We start from the raw sequence: 19,028 nt of genomic DNA, 5'->3' as shown, positions 1-19,028 counted from the left end.
AACTCTATGGTAGACTCTTTCTAAGGGGGGGACTCCTGGAATGCGAGTGATCAGAGCCTCCATCTCCGCCAATTTTTTAGCCATCGCCTGCTCCAAGGGGGTTCCTGCAAAGCCAGAGTTCAGACCATCAGTCAACAGACTAAAGGGTACACTAGTAGGTAGTAAAGTAGGAATGGTAAATAAGGATGAGAAAAGAGGGGCAGTCATCGACTGCGATTGTTGATTGGTTTGAGCTGAGCTTTTGAAAGATGGTAATAACGTCGTTGTCGGAGTCATAGTATTAGTCACTGGATTCCAAAATCGAGACGCCAATGGTGCCAGACTGGACGGTTGGTTGGCTGGAGGAGTTTCCTACTTCAGGGGTCACCAAGGATTGCATCGGGTTGACTGGAGTTCGAAACCTAAGTCATGTTGGATACACCATGGCGAGTTCAGTAACTTTTTCTTGAAGTAGTTAGTTTTCTGCTCGAACCAGAGCATTCTCCTCCTCCAAGGCTTTAAACTTTTGGGAGTTTTCTCGCATCTGAGCTGTGAGTTCGGCGATCTGGGTCGAGACATCGTTTGGTGAGGCTACCACTCCTTCTTCCATTGATGAGGTCGTCTGAGATGTTAGTTGAAGGGGCCCCACGGTGGGCGCCAAACTATGGACGGTGGAAAATCACACAATTAATAGATCGTCGATTGGTGGGCCACCGACAACTTGGGCTCTAGACCTCGAGACGGATGAAGTTCTGGTTGGACCTGTAGACAGACAAAAACGAGCAGAAACCGTGAAGTCTTGGGGACACCGGGATGGTGTCTTGCCAAGGGCACTCTGACGGTCAAGTCAGCAAACTATAAGTGAAATAAATATAAATCGATTGAATGCTGAGGGTGTCACCGTGTTGTATCGTCGGAGGATGGCTAGACTCATAGAGTGGCCGGAGCTTCGACTCTACGGGATAGTTGGTCGGATTGATCTCCTAGAGCAGGTCGAGAGGTCGTCTCGATCGGAGATTCTGGATAATGGAGAAGTGGGAGGTAACAAGGACTGTAGAAGGACTTCGAGAGTGATGGAGCTTGAAGATATAATATCGTCGTCTAGAGTAATCCCCTAGAAGATTACCCTTCAAGTCTTCTGGAATTCGAATGTCGATTATCGTCGTCTAGAGCACTGAAGATACTAAAGATGAGAGAGAGGAGAGTGTTCAGTAGTTTTCTAGTCGGTATTTGATGCCTTTGGAGTCCGAGTCTCCTTCTATTTATAGGCGGTTGATGGACTCGTGGAGTCTATCAAATCCGAAATACTTGGGGTTGAGGGTGACTCTGAACCCTAAGGGAGACTCGTTCTAGTCGTCGATCTGTCGCCTAGAGCAATTTGACCGTACGATTACGCCGCCTCGACTTTAGACTCTTCGTAGTCTGAGATCGCCTAAAGGTACTTAAGGCGACGTGGGGTTTTAGAGTGACTTCGTCAAATGAATACGTGACGAGGTCTCCGGAGTTGAGGTTGACTCGGCAACCGGCAGGCTCGGTTGAGGGCGACCAAGGGGTGCTTGGAGTATTGTTACTTTTAATGGGTTATTGTTCGTCTAGATGGACGCTCACAAGGGCTTAGAGCCGTTTAGATTTCTAATGGATCTAATTCCACGTTGGAGAGTGTCCAACCAGTAGGCAAGTGGGATGGACCCAAGTGATGTTAATGCAAATTAAGTTGGGCCTAGGCGGCATTTAGGCGAACTGGGCCTAATACGATTTTTGGCCATTACATCTGTCTATATATTTTATTTGGAATATCAACATTATTCACAACAAAACGATATTGAATGTGGAAGTGATGCACCTCCCAGTCAAACATAGAATAGGTAAGTATATTAATAATTAGTTTTTTTGTCCTTCGTACATTAGTATTGAAACAATGGAACATGCTTTATTTCACTGACCATTTGCGAAAAGGATGTGATTTTATTTCAATATCAACTCTAGCAACATAGATTCGATTTCTAATTGGATTATTTCATAGATAGACTCATTTATGAACATAACAGTGAAATGGGGACTAACTTTACTACAATTTTATGGTTCATCTGGAAATTCAGATGTGACAGATGTTTCAAGCAAACAATTATCGATCCCAACCAAGTGTTAGAACAAATTCTAGTATTTCCGTCAATCAGGCAAAATATACCTAAACTCAGTTGTAAAACCAAACAGCATGAATGGCCTCATCCTCCATGTCAGTATGTCAAAATGAATATAGATGCCTCTTTTACTAATTGTAATGAAAACATATGGGTTGGAATTATCACTTATGATGACCATGTTATATTTATTGCACAAAAAAATCAAGCTCGGGGCAAGAAAAATCGAAGAAAGTGAAGAAAAAATTAAATTATGGAGCATAAATTGGGCGGCAGAAAAGGAGTACAAATATATTATTATCGAAAGTGACAACATGAATATCATTAATCACTTACAGGATCCAAAAAAAAAACAAACGATGGCAAGCCATATCAACAATCACAAAGATAAAGCAGATGATGAAAGAATTACCACAAACAGGTAGATAAATTAGCAAAATGGGAAGAAACAGTCACGAAGACAAGACATGGATACTAGTTCAAGTTATTATTTCGCAATTTCATTATAATAATGCTCTTAGTTATTAATGATATGGAATGCATGTGTTTGTCCCATTAGATTGGTTACACAACCCAACCCTTTCCATGTCTTCAAGTGCTGGTCTTCGTATGTAAAGTCACACAAGAATTTCATAACTTTCTAGAGAGTTTTTGAAGAAAAATTGAGTTCCGACAATTTTTCTTTGAAAAAATTTATGAATAATTAGTTAAGTTGAGGAGTTTGGGGTGCTAGCCAGGTAGACCCAAATGTGAGTGACAAATTGTAACGCCCCAAGCCTTAGCAATTATCGATATTGTCCCCTCTTTAACCACCTCACACAGGTACGGGGTTTTGTTCTTGGCGAAGGCCCCAAGCCTACCCAAAAGGCCTCGGTACTTACTAAGCTTGAGCGTACACCTATAGTCCAGTCTCTGGACACTCTTGTGAGCAATGTGGGACTATTACAATCCCCCACCCTCAGCGAAGAGCCGTCCTCGGCTCTGATACCACTTGTGACGCCCCAAGCCTCCAGGTAGTTAACGATATTGTCCCTCCTTTTTGCACCACACACGGGTAGAGGGTTTTGTTCTTGGCGAAGACTCCATGAGTCCCCCCAAAAGGCCTTGCCATGGGCGACGACACACAATTCGCCCTACCAATCTGAGTACGCAATGACATCGTGGACCCCCACAACGATATTGTCCTCCCTTTGTCCACCACCTCGCACAGGTGGTAGGAGGTTTTGTTCGTGGCGAGCCAAGAGCTCCCCCAAAAAGCCTCGGTACTTATTAAGCTTGAGCGTACACCTATTGCCCAGTCTCTGGACACTCTTGTGAGCAATGTGGGACCATTACACAAATAAATACTACTAGATAAAGAAAGAATTAGGAGAAGAAAAAAAAAGGTGCTTCTAAAGGCACCAGGCCAAAAAGCTGTTAGCATCCGGAAACTTTATTGACTCGGGTCAATGAGTTCTCTATAAGCACCGGTTTTTTTAATGTGGGTGACGTTGACGGTCGTTTGTTTCTTCCATCTTCTCCCAAAACAAGAGAGAGGGAGATGATCTCGAAGAAACGTAAGAGTCTTTTCAAGGAAGCTGCTGAACTTTGCGTCGAATGTGATGCTAAGATTGCAATAGTTACTTTCGATAATGATTCTGGCGAGGTGCATACTTTCGGCCATGATTATGTGGACTCAGTACTTGATAGTTACTTAAATGGTGTTCAAGAAGAAGAAGAAGAAGAAGAAGAAAACAAGAACAAGAAGAAGAAACCAGATGATGATGAAAAAAGTGTTGGTGTGAAGATACTAGTAGTAAGTTTTGGCGGGAAGACATAAATGTTAATGAACTATCGTTCGAAGAAATACAAAAACTTAGGAACAGACTGCTGAATATGAAGAGAAATGTCTGCATGAGAATCGAGGAGCTTGTAGCATCTTCTTCATCCTCATCAGCAGCAGCTGAAGCAATTGGAGATTCTGCTGCTGATCCTGCTGCTACTCTTCCCGTCGGTTTTCGTCCAGCTCTGCCATCCCAAAGTGAAGATGCTTCTGTTTAGTTGTCATGGAGAAAATGAAATTTTCACTTCTTTTGGGATTGAGATTCCGAGGTGATTTTGATAACTGTTCAAGTTCACGATCTTTCAAATTGAATCGTTCTTTTTTTAGTTTACTCTTGTTATTTAAGCTCTAGATTTAGAATTTAACTTCGCAGCATTGATGATTTCTAAGTTAAAAACATTATAGTTTAGGTTTTGTTTAATTTCTAGATGCTTCAATTAGTTCAGTTATTGTTGAAAATTTGGTTCCAATAGAAACGACGACTTTTGATTCAATATCTTTGATGATAAAAAAAATCTCATTATATTATGAAATCAAACTCATTTTATGGATTTGTATGCTCAATAGTTCATATTCTTAAAATAGATCATCTGCTTCAAATTTAAGTAAATCTCGTCATTTTTTTCTTCATTTTTAGATAGAGAACTTCCGACTGTAATTCATTCATGAAAAAAAAAAGCCTGATGTATAGCAAGAGATGGATGGAGGGGTTAGGGTTAACTCCACTTGACCGGTGTCTACATAGTTGGACGGTGCTAATAGAGAAAAGAGTGGTTGGGCCTGGTGCTAACAGCCTTTTGGCTCAGTGCCTTTAGAAGCACCCAAAAAAAACCTCCTTTACAAGTGTTGGTTTTTGAGTTCGAGATAAAAGAAGGAGGCGGTCTTGAGAGGAGAAAGAGAATTTGGGCGAAAATTTTGATGGAGAGAGAGAGATACGTGAAAGCTTAGATTTTGTGTGGTTTTGTTACTTACACAAATTGAAAAAAAATAAGAAGAGTAAGATCTGGAGCTATGAGATACTAGCTGTTTCTTCTCTGTCTATAAATTTTGCTAAAAACTTGGGTCGACTTTTTAGATTTTCTTAAAACTTGCCTATTTTCCCTCCAAAACCTGCGTGATTTTAACTTCTCTCTCTCTCTTTAAAGCATTTCCAGAATTGTAGATTTGGGTATTGATCAAATTGAAGTTTCTGATTTGGGTTTTGAATTAATTTTACTGATTTATATCATTCTAGGTATCTGTTGGTTGGTACTCTGTTTTGTCTTTGGGTTGTTATGGTGTTAGATGGATGAGAAGAAGAAATGGTGCAAGAAGAGAGTAGATTGTCTAGAAAAATGAAACATAAAAGAATCCCACAAAGAGGACTTGGAGTTGCTCAACTTGAGAAAATCAGATTAGAAGAACAACATGATAGAATTTCTTCAGTTTTTCTTCCTTTACCACAACAATCTTGTTCAATCTCCTTTGTCACACCTTCTATTCCAACAGATTTATCTTCATCAAGTTCCTTCTCAGAATCACCATCTTCAATACCCTTCTCAAATTTTGATCTCTTCATCCCATCTCCACCACCACCGCCTCCTCCACCATCTCTTGGAACAAACAGTATTTATGGGTACCCACCACAAGGTAGTGGTGAAAATGGTGTCTCTGGTTATTCTTCCACCAATAAAACTTCTTATGATCTTGCAGTAGAAATCCCAAAGTTTGATTATAGGTTTAACCGAACATGGGATTCGTGGAAGACAGAGAGTGGAGAGCAGCAATCACCCTCTCCATTGGTAAGCAAGTTGTTTCAAATTTGTATAGATTGAACTGAAAATAGTTAACAATATGAGGATTTTGCAGGGGAATATCTCAACTTTATCATCATCATCATCCTCATCATCTGGACTTAATTTTCAGATAGAGCTCCCTTCAATCCAAAGAAATTACAGCAATTACTCTAAACCTCCTATTTGCATAGAGGAAGATAAGGTATTATCATTTGATTTAAAACTCCATTTTGGAGAGAGAGAAAGTAATTCTCAAGTTTGTGGTAATCCAACTCAAAACCAGATCTCTACTGTGAAGAGAGAGACGGACTTAGCTTAAGTTTGTGGTCATCCAACTCATTAGCAATTGATAATGAGTGGAGAGGACTACACATTATATTCTTGGATGCTTGATCGTCTTTCACCCATGTGGGACTATTCTTATGAATGTTGGAACTGCATATGGTTATTGGGTATTATCATTTGTAGTGTTTTTAAAGGTAGATTTTGTTGAAATGTAGTATAGATGGTTGGCATGAAACGGCGGTGGCCTTTCTCTCTAGACTACCCACCTGAATCTTCCTTCAACTACAAAGTTCCCCAACTCCTCCCTCCAATATGCCGACTTGAAGAATGGTCTCTGTGTACGAATGGTGATTCTAGATTCAATTTGGAGACAGAATGTGCATATTTCAGGTAACCCTGGTGCTTTGAAGATCTATGATTGAAGTCGTTGTTTCGTTTAGGTCTAGGGTAACTATGACTTGTAGCCTTTTGTAACACTGCTCTCTTTTTTTCACTCTCTTCATTACGGTGTTAGTTAGTTCATGTTATTTTTACGCTCTGTTTCGCAGTGAGGATGCATCAAATATACCTTCCATTTATGTTTCGGAGGGAAACTCGAAAAGGAGTAGTAAAGAAGAAGAAACAAAATATGGAAATTTTCTCACCCTAGGCCCTCTCCCAAGCCGTTCATATTCAACAAACTCTGAGTCTAAGCAACCCTTCTTATTTCCAGTTCTTCCTCATCAAGAATTCCCTGAATTCAATATGCTTCCCAATTTTACTGTAAGTTGGAAGAATAGAAACTTAATTTTTCATTAGAGATTAGAATTCAAGTACTCATTTTGATGATTTTGTGATTTGATCGACTGTGAAGGTATATAATGGAGACCCATTCCTCGGTTCGAAAGAGATTGTTCAGCATAATCAGCAGAACCTATGTAGCGTCTTCCAATCAAAGCAGATTGATAGGTTAACACCAAAATTGAATAATCAAAGAAGCGAAACGAGAGAAGGTATGGATCTCAGTTTAAGGCTATAAGTATGAAGCTGTTTAAAGGATTTAGAGGAAAGCCTCCCACACGTTATTCTTCTTGTGGCGTTGCCATCGATATTGAATGGTTAGAAAACCAAAAAGACCCAGAGCCTATTTTGATTCAGTGACAGAAAGAAGAGAGATTAAGGATGCGTGTTTGATTCGGAGAGAGATAGAGAGATTGCAATTTTCATGTTGTTCTGTTTTACGTGTATCTAGTTTATTGTTCCTTTCTTCTCCCAGTTTAATAAGAATGAGCACAAGCAAAAAAGGGCCAGGTTACTAGGTTTGGATTCCCTTTTAAAGAGACAAGAAACTGTCTTCGATTAAACAATATCTCTTAAATTTGACGAAGTTCATTGAATCGTTCTGTTTTTAATGTTGATTCATTCAGATACGGAGACGATGGAAATGTAAAGCATGTATATTCTTTCACGGTTTATTTACGTTGATTGCTTCATAAATACTTAGAACATACTCACCTAGTCGATGTCCATTGAATAAAATATGATACTATTTAGTTTTTATGTTGAAATTAAAAAATTAGCTAAAGTGAGCTTACCTTTTGGGGCCACTGTTTTGGGGAAAGTAAAAATATTTCCGGGAAAGACGGTGCAAACCCAAAAAAACTCAAACCAAACACTCCCTCCCCCCTCAAGTCGCTGGAATAAAGTTAGCCGACCAGAATTTCTCTCTCTCTTCTCTCTCTCTCTTCTCTCTCTCTCTTCTCTCTCTCTCTTCTTCTCTATCTCTTTCTCTTCTTTCGATCTCTTCTTCTCTATCTCTTTCTCTTCTTTCGATCTCCCTTCTTTTCTTCTCTTTCTCTTTTTTGTTGTAGTTCCGGCGAAGGGGTTTCCTTCGCCGGAAACCTTCGTCTGGCTTCCAGACGAAGGTGCGCTTCCTTCGTCTAGAAATCAGACGAAGGTGTCTGGACAGACGAGTTTTCGCGAAGGGAGATCCCCTTCGCCGGGATTTTTGTGAGAGGGAGAGAGAAGAAAAAAGAGAGAGGAAAGAAGAAAGAAGAAGAAGAGAGAAGAGAGAACTAGTTGAGGTCGCCGGCATTAATGGTGGAATTTGGTGGAGGTCGCAGGAATTTTAGTTAAGGTAAGAGGAGAAAAAGAAAGAATAAAAAATTGAAAAGGTGATGTTTAGAAGAAACAAAGAAAATTTGTTTCCACCCAAAACTTATTGCTCCGGAAACTTTGCTTATCTTCCCGAAACACTGGTCCCTTTTGGAGGGAACTATTTTTATCCACAAACAAACAAAATACATTTTGTACTTACAACACTTTATAGAATAAAGTAGAGAACACTTTCATCCTCCTTACTAATATAGAAACGGAAACTTTCAAACTAAATGTTTTGTCCCACATTTTCAAAGAAAAAAAACAAATTTGTGTTTAGAAGGAGAAAATTAGGTGTAAGGGGTGTGGCCCCTTGGGGTTTTAATAGTGCTCTCCGGAAGAGAGAGACCCATCACGGGCACTCTTACCTTAGGCACACCTAACATTTCTAAATTCTAGGTCTAGGTCTACCTGTGAAGCAAAAAATATACCCTGATATTTTTAAATTTGAATCACCCATATTCTTCAACGGTAATGTGTCCGTTTGGCCTCTAATTAGAAACTTCCTAAATCTAATTAGACACAAACACCAAATATTCTTGTAACGGGTCCCTGTTGGCCTCTAATTAGAAATTTCCTAAATCTTCTTCGTTAAGCCCTGATCAAAATTTTAGAAACTTTCCAACTTTAAGAAATATAAAACCAACAAAACCCTAGTTGGAATTTTAGAATATTAACACTTGATTCATTTCAAGTTTCATAAACACATCTCACTAAAGAAATCAGTTCACTTCACTTCTCGTTCCATATTCATCTGCATATCTCACTAAAACAATGAAGATCAATGGTGGGTTTTGGAAGAAAGAGAAACTCATCGGTGAAGGAAGTTCAGCACTTGTTTTTCTGGCAAGAAATACAAACCCAGAAACCCTTATTAGCTATTACTCTACAAGCTCTGTTCCACCATTAATGGCTGTTAAAAGATGTAAACTTGAATATTACTGTTATCTGGTGAAAGAGAGAGAGATATTTTCAGAAATAGGATCAAATCCTTACATCATTGATTGTTATGGAGGGAAATTTACATTAGAAAATAATGAGACAATATTCAATCTTTTACTGGAATTTGCTCCTTGTGGAAGTTTATCTAATCGGATTAAGAGTTATAATAATGGAATTGGATTGCGAGAAACTGAAATTCGAAATTACACTAAGTGTATTTTAATGGGTTTAAATCATATTCATAATCGTGGGTATGTTCATCGTGATATTAAACCACATAACATTCTGATTTGCAAGAACAATGTCGCAAAAATTGCTGATTTCGGGTTATCGACAAAATCTAATAAAGGAAAGAAGAGTAACTTTTTCAAGTTGAAAGGAACTTACCTATATATGGCACCTGAATCTGTTTTTTCTGGTGAATATGAACCAGCTTGTGATGTTTGGGCTTTGGGTTGTGTTGTTTTAGAGATGTTTACTGGTAAAAATCCATGGAATCTCCCACCAAATACTGAGGTAGACACTCTGCTTGAAATAATTGGTTATAGCGATGAAATTCCATTAATACCAAATCAGATTCCAAGTGATGCTAAGTGTTTTATTCAAAGATGTTTAGTTAAAGATCCGAAATATCGATGGACTATTGATATGTTATTGAGACATCCATTTGTTCAATGGATAGATGAGTATGACGACGATATTCGGCCAAATTTGCTGATGAGAAAGCGTGCTATCAATGGGTATGATGTTGATGGAAATTGTTTGCTTTGTCGAAAGCGGAAGATCATGGCAGCCATGGGTAAGCTTGGGAAAGTTGCAGAGTCTAACTTTATTGGCCTAAGTGATGTAAAGAGGAGGAAAATAATAGACATGAATGAAGTTGAGGAAGCACAAGTGAATAGGTCAAAATTTAGCAGCACAAATAGGAGTGCAAGGTATTGGTGCAATAGGAGTTTTGCAGAGGGACATGATTGCATTCCTTTATGATTTTGATTTTGACTCCCTCTTTAGTTGTATTTGGAAAGGGAAATGATAGAGTGACTTAGAAATTGGTACTTAGAGGGTGACATATTTCCTCATTTAGAAATAAAAGCGGTCCCCACTGTAGTCAAACTTTGAAAAAAATTTGTCTTTTAGTGATTCCACATCAGCTGGGCACTCTAGCATCTCCCATTTGGAAATAGAGTATGTCGATTCTTTGTAAACATGAAACTAGTACATATATCAGAACAGAGTACCTACTGTTCGTTATGAATCAAATTGCTGCTCAAATTGATCACAATAGTTGCTTATCCTTTCATGTTTTTTAAGTGATTCTAGGGTTTATTTTCTAATGCTTAGAATGGTTGTTAGCTGTTATAGATGTTATGAACCAATAAATAGCATGAACTTTGTGATCAACATCACTTTGATATCTCTTAGGCCATCTGAGATGGATAGAACTGAAGAAACCCCCAATTTAAGATTAAATGTAAACATTCAGAATTTGTAAATATTTCATAACCTTGGTAAAGAACACTCTTAAACTAGTTCTCTTTTGTTCTGTTTTTTTACAGACATAATTAAAAAAAAGGCTAATATAGTTTTGACAAATTTGGGAAGAAGTTTAACAGACTATCTCTTAGTTTAAACTGAATCTTGACTGATTTCTGAACAACTTCCTTTCTCTCTGAAACAAAAAGGACAATTTCTGATGCGGCACTAGAAGACTGATGATCTGTGTTTGAGGATATTTTTGTGGAGATGCTAATTTAGGGTTTAATGATATCCCCTGCCCCTTCCTCTTCCACGGCTACTCCATCCTCTGCCTCTTCCACTATGTCTCCCACCACCGCGTGATAAGCCTTCAAATGCCCTGTTTACAATTTGGTTGTTCCTGACACCACTGCCTCCTCGTCCTCTTTTATTCGCCCCATTAACAGCAGGAAAAACTCTCTTTGATCTGCAATATATTTTAGATAATTTTCATGAGATGGGTAGAACCGTAGAAGAATAAAGTACATGAAACCTTTGTTAGAAAATCTCAGGACATTTTTATTGATCGGGAGACTATTGTCAGCAAATTGGTTGTGCCGTGCCATCCATACCTTAAACGGTTCATGGTGGGCTGCGCTTAAATGAGTTGTACGAGGTGTTGCCCCGCTCCAAACTCTCCCAACCACTTCCAATTACCTATGATCCGATGTGGCACAAAGTGAGAAAAGACTTTGTCCCACATCGACCCAATTTTTAGACCCCAAATTGGAACAAATCAGTCCCACGGGATTATCCAGGATACGGTAGTACCCACTCCCCATTTTAATGCAACCAGGCACAAGATATTAGCAGGATTGATAGCGTTGTTAAATTTGAGGTACTAACATCTCCTAGTGAAAAAACTAGTCAAATTGAAGACTTAAAATTGAAAAGGAACTTTCATTTGCAAAAGGCAGGAAGTACAAGAAGGTAAGTTCCTCTACATACCCTGGAGCAGCAGTAGTTGAAGGCACTGATGGCTTCACTGCCTCCTTCCATGATAGACTGATTTTCTTGTCACCAATAAATGAAGGTGATTTTGCGTGCAAGGGCTATAATAAAGTAGAAGTAATGATCAAAATATGTTTGAAATAAAATTTGAGTAAATACAAACAAGAAACTTTACTCGTCATACCTGTGTCATTGCCAGAATATTATTGCAGGTTCGCAACCCACTCGTAGTATTCTGCTTCTTTATTTTCTGCAGATATTGCAGAATAAAATCGTAAATACATTCTAACCATTCTCACTTAGCAAGAGGGCCCAGACGTCAAGAAAATGTAACTTACAATGCTGGCCTTGTCTTCTTCAGTCTTAGCAGCAGCCATTGTCTTGTTGTGCTCTGCCATGCCTTGGGTCAATTTCTTCATTGTAGCCCTAGCCAAATCCTCCACGCTAGTCAACCTGAAATTAACATGAAACGAGGTGACGTTAACTTCATTTTCATATTGTTCAATTATTCCATTACACAACTAGCCATGTGAGTGGATACTTTTATAAAAGAATCAGATAACAGCAGACATCTGTGAAATTTATAGTTCTGGTGGAGATATGTAGTGCTAAATATGCATGTGCAGAGAGGCACACGGATTTTCCATGTTTAATTCCAGAAGGTTCTTCGAGGTGAAGTAGTTGATGTTGAACATTATTGTACCAGTTATGCCTAATAAGCAATATGACCGAATACGTTGGGGACGATATCACAAAATATAGGATTCTACATTACTACATAAAATATATTGATTTCTCTTATAACATATAAAACGATAAATACGTTCATCAGTATCTATGCGAACTCGTCGGTTATAGTCTTATAGACACAGAAATTAGTGCTGTCAAAAAAGAAAGCGGGTTTTAACAATTTTTGCAGAATTACTAAAATAAGTTCGTCTATCGAGTAGTGGCTAATATATCGGAAATCTGAACATTTTATGGTTTTGTGGTGGAGAGGAAAGTAAGAAGGATCCTCACATGGTTTATCTTAAACCTGAGTAACACAAACAATTTCTGGTCAAAGCCCGTAAGCATGCAGAATTACTTGTACAGGGAAATAGAGTAGCAATTTATGATCGAATAATCACCTCTCAGTGAAATCTTTGTAGTTTTCTGAAAAATCTTCCCCAAGCCTGTCTGATGGTTGACCAGTCACTATCTTGTAACCACAGAGAGAATTTGTTGCATTAGGAGTCTGCAGCATAAGAGGATTGAAAAGTATAAATAATATAGAACCAGTAAGAAAATATCTCAATAGAAATGAACCATACAAATCGTGTAACCTTATGAGATAAATGGTGAAAGGTGTACAATAAGCATTCGACATAAGTAAAGTTCATCTCCTCCCCAGTCTTTCTCCTGGGCATGTATTTCTGAACACAAAAGAAGAAACCAAAGACACCATTAGGCAACAATCTTTTGAAACTTTCATATTTCTAGTCTGAATTAACTGCATGACTTAGACTAGTAAGAGGAACCCGAAAATTAGCCGCAGTTCTAGGGATCATGACTCCCACTAAATATCCTACTGATACAGACCGCAGCAAATGTACTGTTTCTACTCAACGATTGTATAACGCTAGTGCCAGAGGATCACAAGATAAGACAGGAAAGATGTTACCTTTAGAAGCTGAACAATTGATGGAAGAAGCTGGCGTGAATCTTGGGGACTTGTATAAGGTGAACTTTCAGCAAGGTTCTTGAGCAAGTCAAGTCTTCTTTCTTCAGGCAACTGAAAGTAAAAGCACCAAAATGTAAAGAAGTCAATATCTCATAAATCACATTTTCCAGTCGAGAAATATGGTGCATACAGCAATATCTATTTTTGTATCCCCTGCAAAGCGTAATTTCTTCACTCTCTAGTCTCTACTGTTGGGTAATGGAACTGGTTCTAACATAAATTTGAATAAGCAAAAATAAAACAGACGACTTATGCAAAGCATTTCAGAAGCAAATTGCTTCAGAAAATGTAAATGTACAGCAATTATTATTTTATGTTAGACAAGCCAGGTGAACAAATCAAAGCAGAATGCAGATGCGATTATCACATTTGACAATTTGTATCAATAGAAAAGAAAATTTTTCCTTTTATTTTAAACAATCAAGTATGCAAATCATCTTAATAGACACGTTTTTAGAAACTTGTAACACTAAAGGAACTCATGAATTAATGTGTTTGTAATATCTTGTATGTCAATGACAAATTGTATGAAAGAAATAACAAAACTTCTCATTACGTAACAAGTTAGTCCACTATTACTTTTGTACCCTATTACATCATTATTGAAAATTGACTATTATCTAATCTACAGCAAGGAATCAACTACAAAGATGTAACAATGCCATATCTATATATATGATACAATGTGGGTCCCCACCCGCCTCCCACTAGTCTTAGATTCCTCCACTTCCCCGCTTTCACCCTGACATTGTCTAATTTTAGACTCCCTTAACTGCCCCACTTTTCGCCCGAGTCACTGGCCTCATAAAATGGCAAATGGCATTTGGACTATGGATCATCTACACTTAGTTGTTTGTACCATCTTAGGCCAGAAGAAGAAAAACATTTACCTTGTCAAAAACAGGTATTATGTGCTTGTTCAAGTAGCTGACAAACTTGCTGTTTGATGCACCTCTCTGTAGAAATTAATATTGAATACAGAGCCATCTCAGTAAACCGAAACATTCTGCGTAAACAAATTGGACATAAATCATTTAAGAATGGATGGATAGTTTAATACCACAAAAAAAGGAAGAGCCATGTATAGGCATGATATTAGCCTGTCAATATGGTCGACATCTTCGACCTGCAAAACAGTATCAAGACCACTGGTGAGTGTGATAAAGATGATAACTAGAATATTAAACTATGTTCTGTTCCAAGTTTGCAAGAATTCCAACAACATTTCAACAAAAACCTTCAGAAGAACAACAAAGAAGGGTGAGAAGATACGAGAATAGAAGCATTACAACTAGCATCTGAAATAGTTCCTGTGAGCCAATACAAGACGTGATTTTAACATTTCACTAAAAGCCAATTGTAGTCAGAAAATTTATTTCATCATCAGAGGGGAATTGGTGTCTATTAATATCCTTGAGAGTCGGAATTATTAGTATCATCCTCCAAGTATCACAAGAATTTCAAAAAGATTGCAAAGTTTTAAGATCTTACATACAAAAAAAGTTCTTTTTAACGCAAATTGCATAACTTCAGTGCAGCTATGAAGATTATGATGATACTAACATCATTTATAGTCTGTAGAGAACTGTTACATAATCTCATTGCATCCAGAATCAAACGAAACAAGCACTTACATTAAACTGTGCATAGAGATCAGCCTGTCCTTCAATAATTTCGATAAGTTCCTGCATTCGCTCCGGAGGTGTACCCTCGCCAAATATGCTTAAGCTTCTCAGGAAATCAATGAACATTTTAAATTCTGCCCCAGTAACATCTTGCAAACTCTGCATTATCACATAGTCAAATTGTCTGCAATCTGAGTTAAATCCTAAAAAAACCATGACAATGTGGATGCACCGTGCATATACAATCATGCATTACAATATATATGCATAAATTTTTATATACTCAAAGCTGAAGAGAGAAGAAAACCTACTTTTTTCACCAAATCAGTTATATGCCTTTCCATTTGCTCTTGAGGCTTCAAGAGTTCTGCTTTCAGAGGAAACACCTGATATATAGCTTAAACATTAAAATTGATAGAAAAAAAAACAGTACTAACACATAAATGATTATTGTGCTGCTCACCTTATCCCTTATGAAGTTAAGAACTTTCTCACGAAGAGTGTCATCAGCAACTGGTTCATCAGTGATTCCAATATGCTTAAACAACGCGGACAGAGAGGCTGCAACCAAAACATTGAGCAAAAGGGATATACGAGGTTCAATGTATTGTGAATTAAGTTTCATTAAACAAGCTTCACGATGTCAGAATATATCAACTCGCAAATTACTCTCATGTTATTCAAAATATACCACGTTAATTTTAACGACTTTATTAAGCAATCAAACGTAGGAATTAAATTTTGGTACGCATGAAAATGGAAATATTCGGTCATTTGGCCTTTATATTACAAAATTTAATTCCTTAATCAGGCATTGTTAACAAAAAGTAATTAAATTTCGGCTTTAGTGGAAGGTAGGCATAGAATGGAAATATTTCGGTTGATTCCCAGAAGAAATGTTAAGAAATTTAATTCCTTGAAATCATCAAATAGGAAAAGGCAACCTTGTCCTACTCAAATTATCATCTAAACCTTTACAGCTTAAATAAGAATAGCAACCCCAACTGCTTTGAAACTTTTTATTAACTTCCAAAAGGGACGATTTGGTCACTCCAAAAAACTAGCAAGCTGCCTTTTACAAGCTACAACCAATATCCTTTTACTCGTACCATTAGAAGTTAACATCTCTCTACACAAAATTTAACATATTTTTCACCTCATTAATTAGAAAATATCCAGGGAGATGCTAGTTTGGCTAAGATCTTAAATGGATGTAGAAAATGAAAGCATGCATATTAAAGAGGTGTGAATGAAAATAATGCAGATAATAGAAAACAATGACCTTGCGTTCACAATAAATTGGAGTATATTGTATATCAATAGTAAAACATGACGTGTTTACAAAAAAGACCACATGTAACCAAGTATTTGAATCAGGTAACAGAACTTTTTAAGAAAATTAACAGTAGAACACATTACCTTTTGCATCCTGTCTCAACAAAGACATAAGGGCTTTATGCACCGCATCACGCTCCACATTTTCTTCTGAAATAATCACAACCACAGAGGATCAATTAGTATCACATAATCATAAAACATTTCCACAAAAGATAATGGTGAACGCTTGACTTACCAGCAGTAAGAAGTTGTCCAAGAACATCAACTATTTTTGATACATATTCAGGTTGATCCTTGCAAAGAAGAGGAAGGCCGCGAATGGCTTGTACTCTGACCTGCCATCAATGCAAAAATAGGAATTATAAATTTGTAATACCAACACTAAAATCATGATCGCATAACAGGATCGATATAAGCCATCCACTGAATACTTGATTGCAAAATGTGAATCACTAACAAATGATGGCTACCTCTCAGAGTAACACATGCAACAGGTTTACCCCATCCCCCCATCCCATTTCTCGTACAAGTATGAGGAGCAACATGACAAACCTACTCGATCCCAACATAGTTTTAGGCTTTTAGCATCTCTTAGTCGATCGATGATATGTGGTTCAATTTAAGTGAAACACTCATACTATGAACTAACCCATTAGCAATTAGGTTATTTGTTTTACAGGTTCTTATTATCTTAGAGAAAATGGGAAGCTTCGAATTTTGCATATTTTTTTAGTTAATTCAATGAATGAGCCTAAATAATGGATATACTTTCTCTATTTAAGTTAATTCAATGAGTGAGGAGGTATTTACCACTAACATACATACTTCTAGTTGATCATCTGGAAACTCAAAACTTATACGTACTCCATAATTAACACAAACAGGAGACAATAAAAACATCAAAATTAGATCTTTCATTAATCATACTATAATGGTTTACCAGGTAAAATGTAAAATTGGTAACCGAGCTACTAGAGTTCCATTATTCGAATAGATCCCAGGAACAAAAACCTGGTTTCATTGTTTCAAACCTAATGTAATTAAGTGGAGACAAAAATTTGACCAACCAAATTCCCCTTTCATCATGTGTACCAAGATAAAGTAGAAAATGAACATAATTTATAAAACCTAGGGTTGAAGACACTAACCCCAAGTTCCTCTTCTTCACACAAGTCGAAATGAGCTTCAGCGGCTTGTCTAGAAAGACTAGGAAAGGACTTGAAAAACCTAGGGATGAGTTGAGCAGCTAATTGCTTTGCCTTCATACTTCCTTTTGCTGCTCTGATTATACCAGCGTAATCTTCCACGTTCTAAAAACGCCTCAAAATCCAAAAATACATTAGGAAACAGAACTTTAAACCATATAAGTGAACAGATAAGTAAAGAAACCCTAGAAATTGAAAAAGAGGGGAAAAAAGGAAGTAGTAAGAACCTGAGACTTGTCTTTGGATTCATTGAGACGTTCGCCATACTCGTAAAGCTTCTCGATGTCACTTGCGTCTTCAGTAACATCGGCCATCAGGGGACTGTTAATTCCAGAAACACAAACAGTATCAGAGAAGATTTATGGGGAGATCTAGAGAGAGAAATGGAACTTTTTGTACAGAAAGAGAGGGAGAGACAGAGTATATCTGAGTAATTTTAGGGCTCCCAATGGATTTTGGAATAACTACACACGCACCTTGCAGGTCTAAAATCGGGCGTAGGTGTAAGGGTGGGAATCTGGCGGGTTGGGTGACCACGGGCTTACTCCCTATCAGGTCGAGCCAATTGGGCTTTGCAATTATACGTCCATTAAAATTATCGAGCACCCTTCAGGAGGGTGTTTGATTTTTTAGCACTTAATAAGTGATATTCACATACTAAGTGTTATTAAGCAGTTGTTTGTTTTTTATCACGTAAGTGTAATGTTGTTTGTTTTTCATCACTTATAAGTCTTATAAAAAATTTGAAGTGTCTAGATTTTTTTTTTTTTTTTTTGTTGAAGAGGAAGTGTCTAGATTATCTTTCCATAAAGTCTCTTAATTTTGTATCTTTTATTAATATGTATTTACTCAAAAGTCAATCATACTTCACATCATAGATGCACAAGGTACATCAATTTTATGTCAAATAGAGTAATGTAAGAAGATTTGCATCATGCAATAACATTTGCACTATTAACTAGTTCATCTACAATTTCGTTTCGGAGTTGGATTGATGTGGCGTTAAAATGCCACATTTAGATCACTTAACTTCAATGAGTTAGTTCATTTCGTGTTTTATTTCTAATAATTTATGAGTTTTTCTTGTCAGGTGGCTTATATGAAGATTGATGTTTGATTCGGAATAAAACGAAGTATTTATCACATTTTCGTTTCATGTGGAAGAGACCGGAAGGAAATAGCACCAGGGGTATTTGGTAATTTTGTGAAACTCAGAGGTTAAATGGCAAGTGGAATCAATGACGAGTCCGACGGCGAAGACGGAAGTCAAATCGGAGTTCGGATGGAAAAGTTGTGAAGGAACGAAGTCGTGAGACATTTTAGTCTTTTCTGGAGATTAGATGTGTACATAGACATGGTGAAGGCACCCCCTTGTCAAAGCCCAAAATTCAAGCCCAAGCTCAAACTCCAAAAGGCCAAGAAGAAAAAAGAAAGTGAGAAAATTATAGGCACCCCCTTTCATGGGCAAGTAAGAAGTGGGCTAAGTCATGTGGGCCTAGGTTTTACTCTTGGATAGAAAAGAAATCTGAAAAAAAAAGACTTCATCTTCTAAGTCAGACTTCATCTTCTCTATTTTTTAGAAAACTAGGGT

General features: G+C 37.5%; 3 protein-coding genes across 5 annotated transcripts; 2 read left to right on the top strand and 1 right to left on the bottom strand.

The window, feature by feature from the left end:
• Positions 1 to 4,821: 4,821 nt before the first annotated feature.
• On the top strand, positions 4,822 to 7,454 carry LOC147548960 (uncharacterized). The gene is made up of 5 exons (XM_086670002.1): positions 4,822 to 5,723; positions 5,791 to 5,919; positions 6,223 to 6,392; positions 6,551 to 6,764; positions 6,856 to 7,454. The coding sequence occupies exons 1-5, from the start codon at positions 5,244 to 5,246 to the stop codon at positions 7,018 to 7,020; spliced, it is 1,158 nt and encodes a 385-aa protein (XP_086526128.1). The 5' UTR covers positions 4,822 to 5,243; the 3' UTR covers positions 7,021 to 7,454.
• Positions 7,455 to 8,912: 1,458 nt separating this feature from the next.
• Positions 8,913 to 10,067, top strand: LOC147548959 (mitogen-activated protein kinase kinase kinase 20-like). Its single transcript, XM_086665291.1, has one exon. The coding sequence runs from the start codon at positions 8,913 to 8,915 to the stop codon at positions 10,065 to 10,067; it is 1,155 nt and encodes a 384-aa protein (XP_086521417.1).
• Positions 10,068 to 10,523: 456 nt separating this feature from the next.
• LOC147548958 (apoptosis inhibitor 5-like protein API5) lies at positions 10,524 to 18,075 on the bottom strand. Of its 3 annotated transcripts, none has more exons than XM_086666307.1 (17): positions 17,914 to 18,075; positions 17,665 to 17,758; positions 17,381 to 17,542; positions 16,468 to 16,567; positions 16,314 to 16,379; positions 15,358 to 15,455; positions 15,206 to 15,280; positions 14,904 to 15,053; positions 14,330 to 14,395; positions 14,160 to 14,225; positions 13,210 to 13,320; positions 12,872 to 12,961; positions 12,677 to 12,783; positions 11,885 to 11,999; positions 11,731 to 11,796; positions 11,544 to 11,647; positions 10,524 to 11,022 (listed from the first exon to the last, which is right to left on the bottom strand). In XM_086666307.1, the coding sequence occupies exons 2-17, from the start codon at positions 17,749 to 17,751 to the stop codon at positions 10,839 to 10,841; spliced, it is 1,647 nt and encodes a 548-aa protein (XP_086522433.1). In that variant the 5' UTR covers positions 17,752 to 17,758; positions 17,914 to 18,075; the 3' UTR covers positions 10,524 to 10,838. The 3 variants fall into 3 exon arrangements, with proteins under 3 accessions (XP_086522433.1, XP_086522432.1, XP_086522431.1); XM_086666306.1 differs by having other exon boundaries at positions 17,855 to 17,959; XM_086666305.1 differs by lacking the exon at positions 17,914 to 18,075 and having other exon boundaries at positions 17,665 to 17,911.
• Between the last annotated feature and the right edge of the window lie 953 nt (positions 18,076 to 19,028).

Source organism: Eschscholzia californica, unplaced genomic scaffold, assembly GCF_041429995.1.
Source record: "Eschscholzia californica isolate CP2 unplaced genomic scaffold, dmEscCali1.0.p SCAF_3, whole genome shotgun sequence".
Classification (NCBI taxonomy): Eukaryota; Viridiplantae; Streptophyta; class Magnoliopsida; order Ranunculales; family Papaveraceae; genus Eschscholzia; species Eschscholzia californica.
The sequence above is the reverse complement of the archived record's forward strand: the minus strand, read 5'-3'. Positions and strand labels throughout refer to the sequence as shown.